The 21,874-nt window shown below is 44.2% G+C and overlaps 1 protein-coding gene across 6 annotated transcripts in view; it reads right to left on the minus strand.

Annotated features, from left to right (window-relative positions):
- Map2k5 (mitogen-activated protein kinase kinase 5) overlaps positions 1-21,874 on the minus strand; it is a 238,111-nt gene that overhangs the window by 10,713 nt on the left and 205,524 nt on the right. Inside the window, exon 22 of one of the 6 annotated variants that reach the window (XM_046426491.2) lies at positions 6,121-6,371. The exons of the other annotated variants lie outside the window; for them this stretch is intronic. Within the exon in view, the coding sequence (XP_046282447.1) occupies positions 6,282-6,371 (90 nt within the window). The 3' untranslated portion in view covers positions 6,121-6,281. Of the gene's footprint in view, positions 1-6,120; positions 6,372-21,874 lie in introns of those variants that run through there. 6 annotated transcript variants of the gene reach the window in all.

Here is a 21,874-nt window from a genome sequence, read left to right on the forward strand (position 1 = left end):
GTAGAGGATAGGAAAGGCAGCAGAACACAACAGACACTAGTATGGCAATATGTAAATCAATGGATGTGTAACTGATGTGATTCTGCAATCTGTATATGGGGTAAAAATGGGAGTTCATAACCCACTTGTATCAAAGTGTGGAATATGATATATCAAGAACTATGTAATGTTTTGAACAGCCAACAATAAAAATTAAAAAAAAAATGCAAGGAGAAATGGACAAAGCCACACCAAGAGTCTGAAGGAGCTGAACACACCTCTCTCAGAAATTGATAGATAAAGCAGGCAGGAAATCAGTAGAGCTACAGAGTATTAGAGCAACACAATTAACAAGGTTTATCTGAGGGATGTTCACAGGACAGTGCATTAAAAAATTGGAGAAAATATGTTGTTTTTAAGCAACGAGAGAGCATAGAAAAAAATGACCATGTCCTGAGTTTCAACAAATAACAGACCTGAGGTTATACACACCATGTTCTTTGACCACAATGCACTAAAATTAGACAACAGTCACAAGATAATGAAACATCTTTCAATCAATTAGCCTGGCCCCACTTAGGGCCCCAGTTTATCTTTCAATATTTAGAAACAACAACAACAAATGCTTCTAAATAATCTGTGGGTCAAAAAAAGAAGTCCTAATTGAAGCTGGAAACAACAGGGTGAATACCATTTATCTGAAATGCCTGGGATTGGAGGTGTTTCATATTTTAGCCTTTTTTTGATTTTTGGAATATTTGCTCATGCATAAATTAGATATTTTAGGGATGGAACCTAAGTCTAAACACAAAATTAATTTATGTTTCATATACACTACATACACAGAGCCTGAAGGTAATTTTAACAATATTTTTGGTGTACTTGCATTCTGACTATGATCTGTCAAGAGTTCAGGTGTGGAATTTTCCACTTGTGGCACCTTATTAACTCTCAAAAAGTTTTGGATTTTGGGTCATTTCTGATTTCCCGATTAGGGATGTTCAACTGTACTTAAAACTGAATGACATCCAGATGTGGTGGGGCATACCTGTAATCCTTGAAGGGTAGGAGGATTACAAGTTCAAGGGCAGCCCTGTCTCAATAAAAATGGAAAGGGAAGGGAGTGTAGCTAGTGGTAGAACACTTGCCTAGCATGCACAGGGCCCTGGGTTTAATCCCTAGCACCACAACAAACAAAACCTAAAAGCTATATATAAACAATTGTGGGATGCCACTAAAACCATACTTAGGAGGTAATTTATAGAATTGTAGACATATATTAGGGAAAAAGATCAGAGATTTATGAATTACATGTTCAATCCAATAGTTTTTATAAATAGAACAAAAAAAGTCTAAAGAAAACATTAACCAACAAATGATAGAGGTAAGAACATAAAGGAATTAGAGAAAGATACAGAACTGAGCACTTGAATAAAACACTTGCTCTTTAGAAGAGATGGGTAAAATAAAAAAAATTTGACAAAATTTGTGAAGATATAAGTAAACACCCTCAGGAATGATAAAAGGACATATAATCTCAAATCTGGCCTAAATTTAAGAAGAGCATGGTTTTACCATATGAATGATATGAAACCAATGTATCTGAAAATACAGAGCGAGGATGGGGTCGCGGGGAAGGGTGTTAATGGTGTGGACTGGCAAGGTGCCAAGGAGCTGGGACAAAACATGCCCTGGCAGCCAGGCCATGGATTTTGAGCTCTGGTATCACACTTAACTTTTTACAGCATTTCATATCCATTGTCTCATCTTATTTGAAGGAGCAGCCCATTAAGTCAAAGCTGCTACGCACTTGAAATCCATCTTAGTAATGGTTTTTCTAGTTTCTTAACAGGGAGATAAACCATTCACACTAATACTGAAGTTAAATTGGAAAAGGTCTGATGCCATCAAACCAACAAAGAACACAAGAGGAAACAAAAACAGCTATGGACGATAGACATCATCATTTGGGGTAAATAACGTTCAGTGAAGCACCACCTTTTTCCTGTTTTCACCTATGATGCTCCAGATTTTTTGAAGCCTCACTCAATTCAGTGAACGAGGTGCTGTGGGGTTGGGGGTCCAGGGAGCTGGATGGGGGCCCCTTTGGAAAATGTGAAAAAAGAATGAATTTGTAGCCAGGCCTGTGATCCTAGTGGCTGAAGAGGCTGAGCAGAAGGATCATGAGTTCAAAGCCAGCCTCAACAACTCAGTGGTCACTAAGCAACTCAGTGAGACACTGTTTCTAAATAAAATACAAAAGAGAGCTGGGGATGTGGCTCAGTGGACAAGGGCCCCTAGATTCAATCCCCAGTACCACCCCCCCAAGAATGCATCTGTAATATACAGGATTGAAAAATACCTGTTACTCTAGTTTCTGCTATTAGCTAACAACTAATAGCAGAAACTAGAGTTTCTCCTTTCAAAACTGCCCTTGCTTTTTTTTTTAAAAAAAGGAAATCCATAAAAAGGAAGCAACCTGTTTGAAAATTCTGGTCATTTTGCATCCTGGTTGCAAATAAAAATCATCAATAGAACCCGCTCTTGGCCTTGAGCATTATTTTCTAAAACAAAACACAAAGAACCTGTGGTACTTAACTATTCTGTTATTGATTTACTGTGGTTTGCAAGGTAATGTTGAAGAAAATTAAATGTACAGGAGCTGGGAATGTGTTTTCTGTGGCAGTGAACGGGTGACCTTTGTCTTCTGGGGTGGGATCACTGGCTGTGTTCAGGACGAGGGACTGAGGGCCCACACTTTATCTATTTACATATGAGCTGGGTCCTTCACTGCAGGGCCTTATGAAACCCAAGTCTATTTCACTTTAAGAATGACAGTTACTTGATTAGAAGCTTGCTTCTGCTGGTAGCTAGGCTCTGGTTTTCCTGGAGACGTTGTTCAGCGATGTTCGCATTGGAGCACTGAGAAGCGTCTATGTACCTGTACCTAAGTCTGGGTTTAGAGCACCAGGACTTTATCTGGCCCATTCATGGCTATTTGGTCTCCTCAGAAAATAACAAAACAGCAGCAATTTGAAGTCCACCCTAGTAACCAACTCAAGAGCAAAATGATCATATTCCTGTTTAGTAAATGGCCTATTTCCAGATCTAGAGGTTCCCATCTATCTGCCCCTGAAATCTTTCAACCTTTTCTAAGACTATGAATCTGAAGTTACACTAAGACTTGTACATTTCATCTAACACCAAAACTATGTAACCAACACAAAAACAAAAAACTGACTTGGGGACATATGTCCTCTGCACGACAACATCAGGAGACACCAGAACAGCAGCAGAATACAGCAAGACAACATCCAAAACAATGATCTAAAGGGAGTGGTTTGTTTGTTTGTTTTTTAGCTAAATCCTGATGCATGTAATCTGTTTAGGAGGTTGGGGGAGTGCATGATACATTTCAGGGGACCTGCTACTTGTTTGATTTTTTAAAAAAATTTTGGTTTTATGTAGGATGATTTCATTTATCTGAACTTGCTTCATAAAGCAGCTCTTCACCACTGGTGCTGAATTACAGAGTGCTGGCACTGTGCATGGCAAAAGCTCTCACTCTGCCCAGTGCCCTCCGTACAGTCTGCTGTGAAGCACTGTGTGACGTCATGGGGAAGACAGACCTGCTGTCTTCTGGATTCTATAAAGACTTATGGGGCCACTTAGGGGCCCAGTTTATCTTGGCTTCCTCTGCAGAGAGTTTGATTACTTCTGAGATTTATGGCCCAAGTGGAAGGGGAAGGAAAAAAAAGAAAAAGAAATACCTTGCAGAGTAGATTTATAACCTCGACTTGTTTTTTTAATAACATTAGGGATGACATCCTATGACATAATCTTGGAATGGCTGCAGGGCATTTCAGAAACTCTGTGGGAAGTTTTATATTTTGGGTTTGGCACATTTGTGGTGGCAAGGTCAGGTAGGAAAGGACCAGGGAAATGAGCCAGAGATGGTCAGGGAGTGAGTGTCAGCTGGTTTAATTTTCTGTGTCAACTCTGAAAATTAGATAAACAATGACAAACCAGGCTTTTTAAATGAACTTGTCACTTCTGGTTTTCTTGATACAGAGTAACATTTTTCAAGTCCTGGCAGCCCCCAAGACAGATTTAACCCCTGGGAGGTTTACCCAAGTCTTTGAAAGTCCCTATGTTTGAAAACAAAAGGTTTAGTGAAAGCCTGTACCCCTAAAAGAAAAACTAATACCCTTGAAATTTAAATACTCTTCTCATAACAATGGAGAGGACTTTGCCTAAAACCAGAGGGTCCAGCCTTTTGTGGAAGGTCTCAGCAACTTGTTTTTTCCTTTCCATCGTTGTCTTTGCACTACAGGCCAATTCAACCCCTTGGTAGGTTCCTTTGATTTCTCTCTCTCTCTCTCTCTTTTGGCACTGGGGACTGAAACCAGGGGTGCTAAACCACTGAGCCACCTTCCCAGCCCTTTTTTGTATTTTATTTAGGGACAAGGTCTCACTGAGTTGCTTAAAACTTCACTAAATTGTTGAGCTGGTTTTGAACTCGAGATCCTCTTGCCTCAGCCTCCTGAACCACTGGGATTACAGGTGTGCACCACCGTGTCCAGCGGTTCCTTTGATCTTAACTTCCTTTTGCAAATACATTCTTGAGCCACTACTCTAAGCATCCCAGCACTGACCTCACGAGTAGGGGCCGACACTCTTCTCACTGAGCAGGCTCTGCCTGCTCCTGATCTGCCCTGCTGCTTGTTATGAAGAGTGGTTGGTAGGATCTGCCCTTTTACTGCTTTGTGCTATTGTGAGTCTATACTTCGGCACTGGCACGCTCTCTGACGGGGGAGGGGCAGATCACTGGATGTTTCTAAGAGCTGCCCTTACTGGCTCTGCTCTGAGGCTATCTAGTCAGTGGTAACCCAGTTTGAACACGGTCTGGAGGGAGCAGTGCCCATATTCACAAGCAGAAGCATCTGAACAGGTGTTCCTACCAGAGCTCCCCGTCTTCAGGTGGCATAGCCACCCAAGAAATGGCTGGATGGTGCTGCTGCTACTCCCTCAGTTTGTTCATTTGAAAACTAGGCTCAGAGACGTTATGTGATCTGGCCGAGGTGGAGCTGGGATTTAAGGTGGACAGGCTCCATATCTGTGCCTTCTATTCTGACATGGCAAGAATAGCCATGCAACGTGGCAGCTGTGAGGACTCATGCAGGCCAGGGCTTCATGTGGCCTCCAAAGTCCCATCAGAAGTTAAATGTGAACCTGTTTTACAGACAGAGATGCTGCCATCTGAGGAAGCAAGGAGGGAGCTCCAAGTCTCAGGGCCAGAACTCAAACCCTGCTTCTTGGATGTTACTGTCACTCTTGCCCCACACCCGACGTCTGGTAGAAGTAACTCCCCTAGAAAACAAGGCTCAGACACCATGGTCTGCTCTAGAGAAAATGTTAAATAGGAGACCCATAGTACTCCAATCTTCTAGTCTTGGCCTTATTCCTCGATTCTGAGGCTGTTTCTCCTGTTGAGTGTAAAAGGATCTCTTTTTCTGACGCATCAAAACTTCAAAATCACCTGTGATGCCAGCTGATGGCTGAGAGGGCAACGTCTGGAAGGCCCAAGTGACAATGTGCCTCTCAAGAGAGGACGCTCGCACCAGCCGCCTGCTCCCATGGCGGGAGATGATCTCCTATCCATGCAATATAGGCGCCTGGGTAGGCGGGGAATAAGTCCCCCTGACCCCCAGGAGTCCTGTGGACTCCGTTCTCAATGACACAGCATACCCGCCACCTCCTTTCACTGGGTACAGAAGTCCTAATACACAGGCTGTCACAGAACCAGCTCCAGGTGCACGATGATGAGTGGCCTAAACTTTCCAGGGCTCGTCACACCCTTCTCCACGTTCAGTGCCCCGCTCTCCTCACAGATGCAGAGGTGGCGAGATGGGCGGTGGAGCATCCAGAGCCCTGCTTGCCACGTATCCAGGACCCGACACTTAGTGGGTGACCTCTTCCCAGAGACCCAGGCCTAAAGGTCCAGCCTGCTCCCCATTTACACCCAGAAGGAGCGACTTTCCTGGGTTCAGAATTGCGTGTAACTAAAATACAAAACAGAAAAAGGAAGCCCAACTGTTGCATCCGTGCACAGCCTACAGACAAGACGGCAGTGCCCTCAGACAGCATTTCAAATACAGTTTATTAGTGTGTGATATGAAAAGGGTATTTTTATTGCATGATATAATGCAATGGGACCTTGGGCGCTCTGTGGAAAGACCTCACACTCAGAAGTGTAATGAACCCGTAGTCCCAAAAACATTATACTGTACATTAACCTATCATTAATGGCACATTAGGGCTAGGGGCATTGCACGCTTGCTGGTCAGGGCTCCATCAGGACAGTGTAGAGAAAACCACACAGTCTTCCCAGGCTGAAAACAAATAGAGAAAATAAATATTCCTGATGTCTACAGGCAGCTTTAAAGGAAGTTCAATCCCAGCTCTGTCTTGCAATTTCCAAGCCTGCTCTTTTTAAAAAGGAAGATATACACCAAACAAAGGGAAAAGAAAAGGACCCTCTTGTAGTTTTCCCCCAGCTCCTGGCTATGCAGCCTCAGCACTGGCCCAAAAAAGGTTGGGAGCAGACGGTGCCTGGTGGCGTTACAGCTGCCCAGAGGATGCTGGATCTTGGACCTGGACCGCAGAGGTGGGAAGGAGCCCTGGAGGTTGTACATGTACCCCCTCACTTTCTAGAAGGAGAAAGCAAGGCTCAGAAAGATGAAGGAGGAGATAACACATCTTACAGAAAAATAGGCAAAGGATGTAAAAAAAAATGGCCAATGAATATAAGAAAAAATATAGTTCATTCTCATTTTAATAAAAGCAATACAAATTAAATAATAACTAGATACCATTTACCACTGATCAGGTTAGCAAAGATTAAAGTCTTATAATCTAGTATCTGAAGAGATGAGGAAGAATAGCATTCTCACATCCAGTTAGGATACACAAAGTCACTGTTTGAACAGTGAAAATCTTAAATGGTCAGAATGTTCTATGACAGGGTCCTGGTTAAACAAATATGGCACATCCATATTGTGGAGTATCATGCAGCCATTAAAAAGAATGAAGCAGACCTTTATATGATGTGGAAGGATTTCAAAGGCATATTAATTGAAAAAGCAAAGTGCAGAATAAAAAGAATTAAAGATTCTAGGGTACACAAGCTACTATTACCAGTGCTTATTTCTGCAGAGCAGGGCTAGGGGGAGGGGTAGGAGCTTGGGGCTTGTAAAAAGACTAACTTCTTGTGGTATATCCTTCTGTACTATCTGAATTTTAACTATAAATTATAAACTACTTTTAGAAACACACTAATTGGCTGGATGCAGTGGAACATGCCTGTAATTCCAGCGGCACAGGAGGCTGAGACAGGAGGATTGCAAGTTCAAACCCAGCCTCAGCAACTTAGAGGGGCCCTAAGAAACTTAGCGAGATCCTGTCTCTAAATAAAATATAAAAGAGGGCTGGGGATGTGGCTCAGTGGTTAAGTGCTGGGTTCAATCCCTGGTATGAAACAAAACAACAACAAAAAGAAACATTAATAAATACACATTTGGGCTGGGGTTGTGGTTCGGTGGTGGAGCGCTTGCCTCGCACGTGTGAGACCCTGGGTTCAATCCTCAGCACCATATACAAAAATAAACAAGTGAAATAAAGGTGTTGTGTCCAACTACAACTGAAAAATAAATATTAAAAAAAATAAATATACATTTATCTTTAGGGCAAGAATAAACATTTTGGGGGCTGGGATAAGTGCTTGCCTAGAACTGTTGAGGCACTGGGTTCGATCCTCAGCACCACATAAAAAACAAATTAATAAAAAATAAAGGTTAAATTCTTTAAAATAATTTATTAATTCTAAATAAATAAATAAATAAATAAATTTTTTTTGGAGGGGACTTATTGTTTTCTACCACTCATGCTTTATCTTGTTTGGACTTTCCCCAAAACAGAACCAGTGGGTTGGACACTACTGTCCTTTTCCATCAACTGGCAACTTAACTTCTGAGGGTGAAATAATTTGTTCCAGGTGGCATTCTTACCTGTATACCTTTGATAATGAAATGGTATGTAATAATAGAAGGATTCTTTCCAAATATAACGCAGATATGGACACCTTCTGGGGCACAGCCTGGTCACCCCTGCAGTGACCAAGGAAGGTCGGGAGGTCAGACAAGAGGCTAAGGTCAAATCGAATGTCTTTCTGGGGGCTGGGGATACAGCTCAGTTAGTAGAGTGCTTGCCTTGCATGCACAAGGCACTGGGTTCAATCCCTAGCACCCTCACCCCAAAATAAAAAGTCTTTCTGGAAATATCTTATCTCCCTATCATGTACATGAGGAGAAAGCCTAGTGACCCCAGAACTACACAGCTTAAATAATGTTTGGTAGGCTGGGGTTGTGGCTCAGTGGTAGAGCGCTCGCCTAGCACATGTGAGGTACTGGGTTCGATCCTCAGTACCACATAAAAATAAAATAGAGGTATTGTGTCGACCTACAACTAAAAATAAATATTTAAAAAATAAATAATGTTTGGCAATTGAGACTTAAATATATAAAGGAAGTTTTCCCTAATTAAATGTGAATAAACTTCCAAGGAGACCCAGGGGGCAGCTTGAGGGATGGGTGGGGAATCTCAAGGTGAGGGCTGGGGCCCAGCAGCTTTCATAGCCCCCATGTGAGGCCTGCACTAGGCCATGGTCTGAGCCGCTTCCTCGGGCCTCCCAGCAGTGGAGTCTTGTTATTTTGGGCACCAGACTTCCCAGCAACATTTTAAAATGCTGGATTTTATTTGTCCTAGGGTTTGCCAGCATACACGGTAATTAAAATGTTGATTAGTAAACAGTTTAAATATATGACAGACAATGCAGTTAAAGCCTACAGTTAGGTCAATATGTGATTTAGATTTGCCATTTAAAAAATCTCATTTAAATTTTGCATACATTAATCACTACCATACTTCAAGGTTCTGATATCCACCTGACTACAATATTAAAATAAAACTTGCTGCCCCAGGGAAATCCTACTTATTCTTAATTGTTTCGAGGCTTTGATGGGCTTTTAATCTAAGATTAATTTATGCAATTTTAAATAACTCTTCTTATGATTAATAAGCTTGAAAATTAAAAGGAGTCTAAAGCAATTATAATGAGCATTTGGTCATAACCTCATTAGAAGAAGGAGTGAAGGATACAGCTCTGGAATTCTTACAAGACTACAATTTAAGGTTACTTTTAGAGAAGTCAAACATAGTTCCTGAAATTGCAAAGGCAGGTTAGCAAAGGTCAGTTTTAAAATGATGGCTAGCTAGATTAGCATACTAATGATTTTTCCTGATAGTGACAGAAAGGACACTGAAGAGAAGATGCAGAAAGAGAGACAAATGACATGCGGGCAGGAAGCTACAGGCCCTGAGGTCTGGTCCCCACTCTCTTGCTAGAGACCTTCATGGAATCTCAGAGAGAGCGCGAGGATCAGGACATTCCTATTCAGGATCAATTTTAGTCAGAGTCTGGCCCCCAGGGCAAGCAGATATCGTCTACGTGTGTCCCCCTTGCCAACTGCCCACCTGCTTGTCATGGGTGGCAGTGGCCAGTCACTTCTCTTATAAAGGATCAACAGCTTCCTGCTGCCCGGCTCCTCCCAGGAAGTGTGCAAAGTCCCCTTCCAGGGAACCTGGCCACCCAACTAACTTTAATTCTCTCATTTCCAGGGTCTCTGCTTTGGCCTCCTCCATGTCCTCTACTTACTCTAGTTGCCGCAGTCTGGCTGGGTACAAATCACGAGCCACTCAAGCAGGAACAAATTTTATTTCCAAACTCCACCAGCACATTCCCCGGGAACTCTTCAGGAATCCCGGTGACAGCTCAACCGGAACTCAACGGGAACTCCGTGAGAACTCAAAAGTCATCATCTTAATGGCTCGCTGGCGTCACCTCTCAACCACTACTTCTGGCAAAAATGCCATGCGTCATCCCGACTCATGCTTATCCCGCTGTGGCCCTCAACATCTAGTCTCAGCCTGTGCTCTTTCCCTCCCTGAACATCATCCCTCTCCCTGGCAGTGGTGATGATGATGAAGGGTTCCCATTTATTGAGCACTTACTTTACGTCAGACGCTGTGCTGAGCATGTATCATATTTCCGCCTCACTTCTATGTCCTCTCTCAATGCTCCTGAGGGCCATGTCTCCCCTGCTCCAGTACCAAACTGGGGATCAAACTCAGAGGCCCTTTACCACTGAGCCACATCCCCAGCCCTTTCTTTTTAAAAATTTTTTTAAGTTGTAGTTGGATACAATGCCTTTATTTTATTTATTTTTATGTGGTCTAAGGATCAAACCCAGTGCCCCACATGTGCTAGGTGAGCGCTCTACTGCTGAGTCATAACCCCAGTCCACCCCCCCAGCCCTTTTTATAATTTATTTAGAGACGGGGTCTCTAATTTGCATAGGACCTTGGTAAGTGGTGGAGGCTGATCTTGAACTGAGTCTCTGGGATCACAGGCATGTGCCGTCATGCCCAGTCACAGAGTTTCTTCTAGTCTTTCTGAACCGTCACACACCTCCCAGCCCTGGACAACAAGTACTCACTGGCTGGCTGTTTGGCAGTAACCCCCTCCCACCACAGGCTCAGCACGGTTTCCTGTTAGCAGAGGCCAGATATGATGGAGGAGTGACTCACCAAAACCCACCCCAGAAGCCACCAGCCAGAGGATGCCAACTGCCAACAGCCAACATGCTTATACCTTGTTCTAGGTCACATTGAGTTCCACTAAACAAACCTGTCTTCCATGAGCTACTAGTTGGAGACCCCCAGGAAGGTTAGATGAGAAGCTCACAGCCCTTTATTGGTGCCATAGGTCAAGCACTTTACAGTTGACAAGTCCATCTCATGGAAGTTGAAGAGTAACGCTCCCGCCCCCTTCCCGCCTCCAGGAGTTTCTTTACCCCGACACACACACACACACACAGTAGCTCAGGCTCAGACAAGTGAGGTAAGTAGCTGTTGCTTGTCTAGTTGTCTAGAGGCAGTGCCTATCCTCGAAACCCTGTCTGCTGACACCCAAATCCTTTAAGAAAAATTTTTTTTGTAGTTGTAGATGGACAGCATGCCTTTGTTTTATTTGTATTGATGCTAAGGATGGAACCCAGTGCCTCTCACATGCTAGGCAAGTGCTCTGCCACTGAGCCACAACCCCAGCCCCTTCTTTTCTTTCTTTCCAGGTTGCTTCTTATCTCACTGACAGACCGACCCTCAAGCTCCACAGTCCTCTCAACATCACACAGAGAGCACAGTATGTCCGACTGGCTGTTGGGCAGACCTCTCCAAACTGCACCCATGTCACCATGGCTATGGGAAGGAGTGAGGCCATGAGCCACCCTGGGGATCTTGCTGCTCCCATTCCTTCCCTGAGCAGCTGTTAGTGTGGACACACCTGCCCTCTCCCTCCCGATGGATCCTGTCTGTTGGACTCCCTGTTCTGTGTGCCCTTACTCCTTAGTTCATGTCTCCTATGGCACGTACCCGAGTTCCAGAGGTTTCTTTTCTTTTCTTTTTTTTGGTATGGGATTGAACCTAGGGGTGCTTTACCACTGAGCTCCACCCCCAGTCCTTTTATTTATTTATTTATCTTGAGACAGGGTCTCATTAAGTTGCTGAGGCTGGCCTCAAACTTGTGATCCTCCTGCCTCAGCCTCCCTAGTCACTGGGACTGCAGGCATGCACCATACATGGGGCCTTGCATGGAGTTCTTTTTGATTGTTAATCTGACAGAGGTTTCCGAACAGCTCCTTGGAGCCTTGTGCTGGGCGAGCTGCGGGTTCCAGGGGTTATGTGCAGGCCCTGCCTCCTCACAGTGCTGGCTCCTGGGGGGCAGGATTAGTGTCTGATGGCTTCCTCCTGGTGTGCAGGGAGGTAAAGAGCAGTGCCACAGTGGGAACCAGCATGTGGCTTCCTTCACCAACACCAGCCCAAGACAGTGGCAGATGGACTAAGCAAGGCTTGGCCACAGGCACGAAGTGAGGGGCAGGCACAGGCTCCTCACTTGCTGTGCCCAGAAACAGTGTGGTCATGACCATGGTCCACAGCCCACTGTTTAAGTAGCACCAAATCGAAGCACCTCTGCACATGGTGTGTGCTCAGTAAAGTCTGTGGGCTCAAAAGAATGGCTCCCAATCTCAAGGAACAAGATCTCTTGAAGCTGCTCGTTTCCATAACCATGAGGGTGGAACTAGAGAGGTGAGAGGTTTGGGGCAGATAACTGGCAGGGCACACTCTGCCCTCAGTTTTTGCCATGGGATGCCCAAACCAAAATATAACAGATTCCTCACGGCTTCCCTCAGATGCCAGTTAACAGACCAGGAGCAAACGCTGGTAATTGCTTGCTTTCTTCCTGTCCTGTTTTGTTTGGACTGAGGTTCAGCCACACCCTGCCACTTGGGGATGGCTGGAGTGTGTGCAGCCACCTACTGTGCCTTGACCATGGCCCTGCAGGGGTGGGACGGCAGGTGGCAGGGACCGTAAGAGTGAGTGGGGCACTGGCTTCACAAGTATATGCTGCTGAACTCCTACAGGTTTCTTTGCGGGGGGAGGGGGTGTCCTTGTATTTAATTCTATTTTTCTGAACTAGTTTGATTTAGATGAAATTCTCAAAACCACAAGAACACTCCCCTGCCTACTGTGCACCAGTAGATACACCTTTGATGTAGTGCAGAAGAATCCTGTGTTCTTCCTGGCTGTGTGACTCCAGGCAAGTGGGCTAACCTCTCGGAGTCTAGTTTATTAGTAAAGTGGGAATGAGTATAATCCTCGGTGTTTATGTGAAGGTAAAATGAGATAACTTAAAGGAAAGAACTTCTAACACATGTGTTTAAAAATTACCTGTTTAGAATAATTTCTCTCTATGTAAATACAAAAAAATTTTTGAGACCAGATCTCATTATGTTGTAGAATTGGGACTATAGGCAAGTGCCATTAGATTGATTATTTTTTTTAAGCTTAGGGAACAGAATCCTGTCTGAATTCATCTGCAGCTACAATTTGGGTGCAAATGTGACTCCCCTCTCTTTCAAGTTCTGAGAAAGTCAACTGTGGTACAATCTTGGCTAGTAGGTATCAGAGGGTCTGTTATTTCCCTTACAATCCAAGTTGTGTTTCACATTTGTGTGCAGAAAGCACACAACGGTCCTTCAAGGCCCAGCTCACCTGTTCTCTGCTTACAGAGCCTCCCCAGATGCCCCAGCGGGAAGGAACCCCTCTCTCACGGGGCTCATTTTACCCACTAGTTCCTACCATTTCAACTGACAGCCATTCCTGAGTGCGCCACGTGGTTTGAGGGCTGGCCCAGATGCCAACAGAGATAGAGGAAGCTGTTCCGTGCTCTCCATCGCAGCCTGACAGCACGGGAACCAGTCCCTGCCAGGAGGTGTAAGAGGTGCACCAACAGAGGTCCTTGCCAGGAAGAAGGAGGATGTGCCTGAGCAGGTCCCCATCCCAACTGGGGAGGCATTGGATGGGCTGTACCAGTTGGGTCTTGGAGGCTAGGTAGGAGCTCACCTGTGCACGAGAGGCATAGGCCTTCCCAGCGGAGGAAGCAGCGTGGGCATGGGGGACATGTGTGGGGACTGGGGACATCAGGGGCATCTGCAGGTAAAGGGGTGGCTGGGCCCAGGGGGCAGGAGGAGCAGGTGAGGAGCAGGTGAGGGCGGGCCCTGGACAGTAGTCCGCGTTCTACCCCATGCAAGGCTATTTCTGTCCTCACGGTCCCTGTGGGACTGTGGGCTGGCTGAGGACAGGACTGGGTCCCAGTGAGGCTGCTGGGCATCAGGCAGGATGCTCCGCATGAGGCTGAGGCTGGCGACATTTGTGATGCCCACAGTGCGTGCTCGCCTACCTTCCAAGGCAGAAAGGTTCTGAGCTCGAGCCTGGGCCAGACGTGCAGAGGGTGCTAATTCAGTTGCCCCTCAAAGCCACACTCACACCTTTGGAGCTTTGGTGATTAACCCACTTTTAGTTGCTGCGGTGCTGCTGCCCAGACAGGAGCCCTGGAAGGAGGGGGTGCCCAGCCCTGGCTCTGCCGACCTCCCCGATAGGGGCCCAGTCTTGTTCTAGAGATAGAACTTTCCAGCGAGGAGCTGGTGCCGCAGGCCCCGCCTGAACCAGCATTCCAGGGTTGCCGATTTGCTTTCCCGAGAGTCAGAGTGAAAGCATTCCAGAGGCAGAGCTGTGGCTTAAAAAAAATCATGTTTAATTTAAAAATTAGAAACTGGAGCAGGCTGTGAGCACAGGGGTTGATTGAAACAAAATTTAAATTCCTGTCAAGCCCATTTAAACACGGGGGCCCTTCATAGACAATTAGCTGCTCCCTGTGAATGCTGAATAAACTCAGGCCTGGTCACTGTGAGAGGAGAGGAGCCTACTGCGAGGCGCTGGAAAAAAATTAACTAAAATCAGGCTGTATGAAATATTCAGCCTTCCAGTGTATCACAGGGGTTTGAAAGTGTAAACAAGACAAAAATCGATTCCTTGGTGCCCTCAAATCAATCCCCCAAAATGGTTAGGGCATCTGTTTCTGCTAAATTTTGTTTACATCGGCAGATTTGCCTTAATTGCAGTTGTTTATCTCTCATCGTCCCTGGGGCCCTAATCTCCCGATTACTAATACTTAACACTCATTTCACATCTAAAGCTACTTCTAATCCTCAACAGGTTTGGGGGGCTCTTAAAATTATTGAAACCGCAGAGGCGGGAGACACAGCCGCTTTGTGAAAGGAACATTTTCTTATCTACTACCAGCTGGGCCCAATCATCACCAGGGACAGCCACAACAAAGGTGCTAAAAGGCTCTTCCACAATGACTGCTGCTCCACTGGGGATTCAGAGGATAAAAAAGAGCTTTGATGGAAAAATCTGAACAAGAGGCTAAAGCAGTCCAGCCAAATAAAGTTACTGTCATAATCAAATGCTGTCAATCACCATGAAAATCCAATTAAAAATGTTTCAGCACAGCCCTCTTAAGTGGAAAAATGTACCCTATTTATACAAATTTTTGTCCACTCCACTCCAATCCCACAATTAGAAAGTCCTGATATTAATTGAATCCCCCTCCCCCAACTTTAAAAGGAGGCACAGGACGCTCGGAAGGCTTCTGAGGGAGCCAAGACACACACAGGCTATTGGTATACAATTAAGAGTTAATCGGGTTACATCTGAAAATTCCATTTTTATTTGTGTCAAGGGAACCTTTGTGTGAATAAACGAAGGGTACCTACTCTCCTTCTTCAGAATCAGTGACCATTTATATTTAAGAGAACAGAGGAGCGGTAAACCAGGATACTGGAAAGAAACTAGTCCAAGCTTCGGCAAATGTCTCTCGGTAGACCAAGGCCTAATGTTTAATTCTAATCTTGAAAATTAAATAGAGGACGGAAGGCCCAAATGTCTCCACTGCCTTTCTCGGTCTCCAAATGGCCATGTGAACCTCAAGTTTTCTGCAGGCTGATCTGCCCCAAACAACTGTGCATCTGAAGCCACAAGGCTCAGCAATCCCCAAAGGTCTCTCTCAAAACTGCTACAAATTAAAAAGCAAACAACCCATTAAACAAATCCAGCTGGTTACAACTGTAAATAGAAGGCTTCTAATAATTTTTCTAGCCCTTGAAATTCCTGGTTAGACTTATTAATAATTGATAAGAATTACAGCTATTTATTGGTGTGTACTCACAGGAAAACAACTTTGCAACCTTCAACAGCGATTCCCAATTCCCAGGGACTAGTTTTAAGATCCTTTTATTGTCTTCCTCAAATGGCTCAATGTTTCTGGTCTTTTTCAATCTAACCCATTATTCCCAAGAGCTGGGGGACGGATGGCATCATCTGATATGATCGATGGGGTCCCTGCTATCAGCCTGAACAGGGAAGACAATGCTGGCCAGGGGGTCCCCTCTAGGTTGTGTTCTCGACCTCAGGTGGACTTAACCACAGTGATGCTGACCAGCAGCTACCTACTTGGCACTTCCAGGCTGTTCTGTACATCCTGGTGACCCAGGTGTCTGTTCTGGCCTAAGTGCAGTGGTTGTCAAATGCTCCCAATACTATCCTGCTAATCCTGCAACTTCCTAGAAATTTCATCTTATCCCATGACCTCTAGGAAGTCAAAGACCTCTGTTCAGACTGTGTATTCTATATGGTATCATGATGTCCACAGACTGCTTGGGTCTGTTTCTGCAGCTTTATGAGCTCCTAGAGAACAAGGGACATGTCTTGTTTGACTTTAGCTCTTCAGTGCCTAGTACAGTATTTTAGGGACTTGGATTAGAAACACACACGTGTTTAGCCTGAATGATATTAGAACAGGACAGACAGGCACTGAATTATAAGATCATTGTCCTCCTTCAAGGAACTTACAATCTCATTGGAGAAAAAGGTGAGTTTCATTAAACCATCAGCTTCACTTCTGGCTGCTCCTTACTATCGCTTAGAGAACATTTTTTTTTTTTTAAAGTGCCTGCTCCTTCAGCCAAATGCCAGAGATCCTCTAATCTAGGCTGGGATCCTGGCACCTCTTTCTTTTTTTAAACCTCCCAGATGATTCTGATGAGCAGCTAGGTAAGAACCGCTGGGCCACATGGACCAACTCTGGAGGAATGTGTCATTAGCTGCTGTGCCGAGTTGTTACCATACATTTTGGAGGGCTTAGGGAAGGGAGTGAGCCCTGAGAAGGGGAAACACTTCAGGGAAGAGGACAAAGACCTCCAAGGAGAGGGGAGAGGGGGACTTCTAGGCTTCAGTTGCCACCCAAATAACATTTCTGAGTAGTTCCAATGGGGACCTGCAGTGTAACAGACTCCCAAGACCCCCCCGCCCCGCAGGTCCCAGTGAATTTGCATGGGACCTAAGAGGAGCCTGTGAGTCTGGCAAAGCCCAGTGAATCTGGCACGGGGCTGCTGTACCACGTCCATGCACACATATATGGAACTTTGGTCAGAATCTTCTACTCTTCTTCCTTTTTCTAAACCCTTCTTCCTCCTCCTCAATCCCCTTTGTCTGATCTACTGCTCTTTCCTCTATTTTGATGCAATTGCTTCTTTTTTTTTCCTTTCGCTTTTTTATCCTTCTTCCCCTTACTTCATTTAGCATGATAATCTCCTGTTCCAATCTATTTACTGGCAAATGCCATAATGTCATTCTTTTTTATTGCTGAGTAATACTCCATTGTGTACATGTAGGACATTTTCTTTATCCATTCATTTGGGGAAGGTAGAGTACCAAGGTTGGTTCCATAGTTTGGCTATTGTGAATTGAGCTTCTATAAACACTGATGTGGCTTCATTGCTGTAGTATGCTATTTTAAATCTTTTGGATATATATTGAGGAGTGGAGTAGCTGGTGGTGATATCATTCTTAGTTTTCTGAGGAATTTTATACTGTTTTCCAGAGTGGTTGCACTAATTTGCAGTCCCACCAACAACATATGAGTGTACCTTCCCCCTCACATTCTTGCCATTCTTTTATTCTTTTTTTCTGATCCTAGGGACTGAACCTAGGGGCACTTAAACATTGAGCCACATCCCTAGCCTCACCTTTTTTTTAAAAAAATATATTTTTTAGTTGTAGATAGACATAATACCTTTATTTATTTATTTTTATGTGGTGCTGAGAATCAAACCCAGTGCCTCACACATGCTAGGCGAGAGCTCTAACACTGAGCTACAATCCCAGCCCTAGCCCCTTTTATTTTTTATTTTGAGACAGGGTCTCACTGAGTTGCTTAGGGCCTTACTAAGTTGCTGAGGCTGGCCTCAAACTTGCAATCCTTCTGCCTCAGCCTCTTGAGTCACTGGTATTATAGACATGCACCACCAAAACCAGCTATTATTTATATTCTTGATAACTACCCTTCTGAATAGAGTGAGATGAAATCTCAGTGTAGTTTTGTTTGTTTGTTTGGTGCCAGGGATTGAACTCAGGGCACTTAACCACTAAACCACATCCCGGCCCTTTTTATTTTTGATTTTGAGACAGGTCTTGCTAAGTTGCTCAAGGCCTCAATGTAGTTATGATTTGTGTTTCTCTAATTGCTAGAGATGTTGAACATTTTTTCATATATCTGTTGACCATTTGTATTTTTTCTTTTGAGAAGTGTCTGTTGAATTATTTTGTTCATTTATTGACTGGGCAAAGAACACAATCTTAAACAGGCAATCACCATGGTGTTAAGAGATCTGACTGATTGATGGAAGAAAGTTACCCTTAACTTGGGAGTCAAAACTGTCAGATCACCATGATCAAGGAAGACAGACTTTATCTGTATCTCTCTTGCCATGTGTGTTTATATAAAGGTACACACATGCGTGCGCACACACACGTGTGCTTATGTGCTAAAGTCTCATAAAAAGATTAAGCGGTCACATCTGAGGAAAAACAAAGCCTGTTTTCTGGGGTTATAATCTCTCTGTTCTTGCTGAAGTGCTAACGTGTCATCAAAAATTCAAATTAAAGCTGTCTGATTTAGTGCGATCTCAAGCATCCAGACAGTGATTCTGCCGTTGTAATTATGTGCAATTAAAAAGCTAAAAGCAACTTCTTTACTAGTGGATCCCTATTTATAAGCAGACGCTAACAGATTATTTTAATGGCCTTCAGAACTTGAGGAAAGAAATCATTACACGGCTGTCAACTGGACCCTGTGTGCAGCCCCCACGCTCCTGCGATGGCTTTTGTGCTTGAAGGCACCCCAGCCAGGACCTCTCCCTGCAAATGAGCTGCTTTGTATGTTCCTCTAAATGAATAGCCAAAAGCAAAAATGATGTCTGCAGAATGGCAGCCAGACATGAGAGCCTGGCCCTAAAGGTTGGTTTTAAAACATGCTGTATGTGACATACACAATAGCTAAATGTAGCGAGTGACAACCAAGTTCACGAGTGTGTACTAACCATGATCAGTGTTTTAAAAAGCTTGGATTTTTGCAGGTACGGTTGTCTCTGAGCCCTATTCTGGGGGCTGTGGAACTGCCTGATCTCTTCACAGGGCACATATAGGCCCCAGGGTCAAAATGAAAGGAAATTTACTTTTGGCCATTTAGTAGAATGTGGTGGTAATGCTGAAATTTCTTTTGAGTCTAGTGCTCCCAGATAGAAGGAACAGGTGAGAAATCTCCCCACCTTTTATGTCAATCACAAAGGACATCTGCTCTCCCAGATCAGACCCTTCTCCGTGTTTCCTCATGACCTCCCCAAGACTTGCTGGGGCTCCATTCAACTGCCTCCACACAAACTTGCCCCTGCCCCTTCCTTTGAGCCATTCCCCATTAGTAAACATTCTCTCTGTTGTAATCTCCTGAATAAAAATCATCTTCTTAATTGTCTGGTGCATTCTGTCTTTCCCAGTGATCATAAGGTTTGGGTCTAATAATGACAGACAAAGCCATTTGGCATGAACCCCAAAGTCACACTAGAATTTGAGCACTGAAGACAAAAATCCAACATAGTGCTTCCTCTGCTTCTTAAAAGGGACCATGTAGATGCCCAATTTATCATACATCTTGATTAACTGAGAGAACAACCAACTAGACTATGTGAAAATGTAATTACAATCAGGTTTGGGAAAGCAGAAAAGCTACCAGTGACAATTTAATTTAGAGGAGTTAAACAAGTTAACATCTCTTTGCAAGTAATTAAATGTTTAAACAGATTTTTCTAGAGCAGTTTGGTGTTTATTAGCCCCCAAACATTACCACCTCTTATACATAAAGCCTTCACTGAGAAATGAGATGCCTTCAAGTTTGCAGCTGCTGGAATTAGACGAAGGAAAAAAATCCAAAAGCCTATTTTGATTATAACCCACACCCCTCCCCCTAAGACCCACACCTGCTTCTTGTATTTCCAGCCCCACTATTTACTTGCTTTCTAAGCAAAATGTTAAATTTCAATTGCAAACTGTACCCTGTGTTTCTTCCCAGGAGCCTGACTGGAAAACCAAACCCCAAGAAATGCTAAACGAGGACGCCCTGCTCTGGAATGTACAAGGAAATGCACAAAATAACAGTCATTATTAGAACCTAAGGAGAAAACCCATGTTTTTAAACAATTACTAAAGCAGTATAGTAATAGCATAAAGACAATTTCTGCGCCAGCTTGTTTCTCTGAAATTCTCTCTGCCACTGAACAGCTAGAACAGATAATAACTATTAGTAAATCAAACTCCTCTGCAATATCCAGCTGTGCCTCACGCATTTACATACAGATAGAATGGGTATATGTTTTTAATATGTATGGGATACGTACTTTTCCCACAGCCGAAGTGCATGCTACAAAGGAGGAGGAGAATGGGAATCGGATCAGCATGAGATAATAAAGTGGCCTAGATAAAGTATTAGCCAGCGATTGATCTCAAACCGGGATGTTGCTTCTCCTGACCTGATTACTTACTATGCATAGATTCCATTAAATAGAGCTTAGACATGGGAAGCTCCTGGAAATACTCTAAATGCATAGAAGGATCTACAGCACTCTGAGCCCAAATTGTAACTGTGTGGGTACCCGCGGCACTCGCCCTCCCTGCCAGAGCCAAGGCCCTCATTCAGAACAGGCTGGGAGGTTAAAGGGCTGCCAGACAGCTGATGGAAGCCCTGCTGCGCCCCACAAGGAGGGGCCTCCCCCACCCCCACACCAAGCAAGCACCCTTCCAGTGAATGAATGCCCCCTCCTGAGCTGCCTGTCTGGTCCTGGCCACACAGCTCTAAGGAACAGAATGGGAAGGTAGCAAGGGAGCTTAGCAATCATTTAGGGTCATGGTCTCCTTTGCAAAATTAGTGATAGGCATGAATTTCTCTTTTCAGGAAAAAAAAAAGTAAATCTTCACAAGCACACATGAAATGTTAGGGGTTCTAACAGACTTCCTGGAGTCATAGACCCTGGGACAAGGCCTGCTGATTCAGTATGTCCCCTTGATTTTTGGAGGAAGATGCTGAAGTAAAGGGGATGGGGCACTGTTTGGGTGATACAGGGAAGGGCCCATGGCAGAGGCTCTGTCCGATAGGCCACAGCCCCACCTGAGCAACCAAAGGACCTAAAGGAAGGTTAATTCCTTAGGAGGAATTCTTTATAGAAATAAGTGGTCTATAATGTTTTATCATATCTCTTTAACTTAAAAATATTTAAACATGTAATTTGAGTAGTGAAATCAGACTAGAATCCCTATCCAAATGCTCTCTTCTTTGGTCATCTCTCTGTCCTTGAGTTTAAGGGTCTGATTTTGTTTCCTCAATCAGATTATTGGCATTTTGGGGAAATTTCTCTACCACCTTTCCATTATTTTCTCTCCCCTCTGCTGGAATCTCATCATTCTTTTTTTGACTGGCAGAAGTGGGTTTTTCCCCATGTGAGCCAACACATCTGTGGTGGTCTGAAGCCTGCAGAACATTCTACCTGCCACCTCCTCATGCTCCACTGCCTGAAAACTTTTTTCTAAGTTTGTTGATCCCAGGCCACCAGGCTGGGCAGCACATTCCAAGGTTCTCCCTGTGATTCACATCAGTGTGATTTCAAAGTGGGTTCTTCAATAATGGAATCATTACAGAGGGGCAGAAAGAGTTGGGGGTTCCCTATCTTGGCTGCCCATGGCTGGCTTTCCTTTGTGGAGTTTAAAGCTGACTCTCAATTCATGCAATAGGCTCTTAAAGAGCTGAAGAGAAGGCGCTGCCTTCCTCAGTATGAGGGACTTCCCTATGCATTAGATGAGTAGTGAATTTCAAGAGAATTCACTCAAGGAAAAAGGTCCACATGGACGGGTGTGTTGTGTTATTTCTATATAGTCAAGAATTTTCAGACCTGGATATTAGAATTCCTTCTGTAGAAGTGAAATTTCTTAAGAG

The sequence above is a fragment of the Marmota monax genome, unplaced genomic scaffold (assembly GCF_021218885.2).
Source record: "Marmota monax isolate L192 unplaced genomic scaffold, Marmota_monax_Labrador192_F-V1.1 WCK01_AAM20220418_F8-fsc00078, whole genome shotgun sequence".
Lineage (NCBI taxonomy): Eukaryota > Metazoa > Chordata > Mammalia > Rodentia > Sciuridae > Marmota > Marmota monax.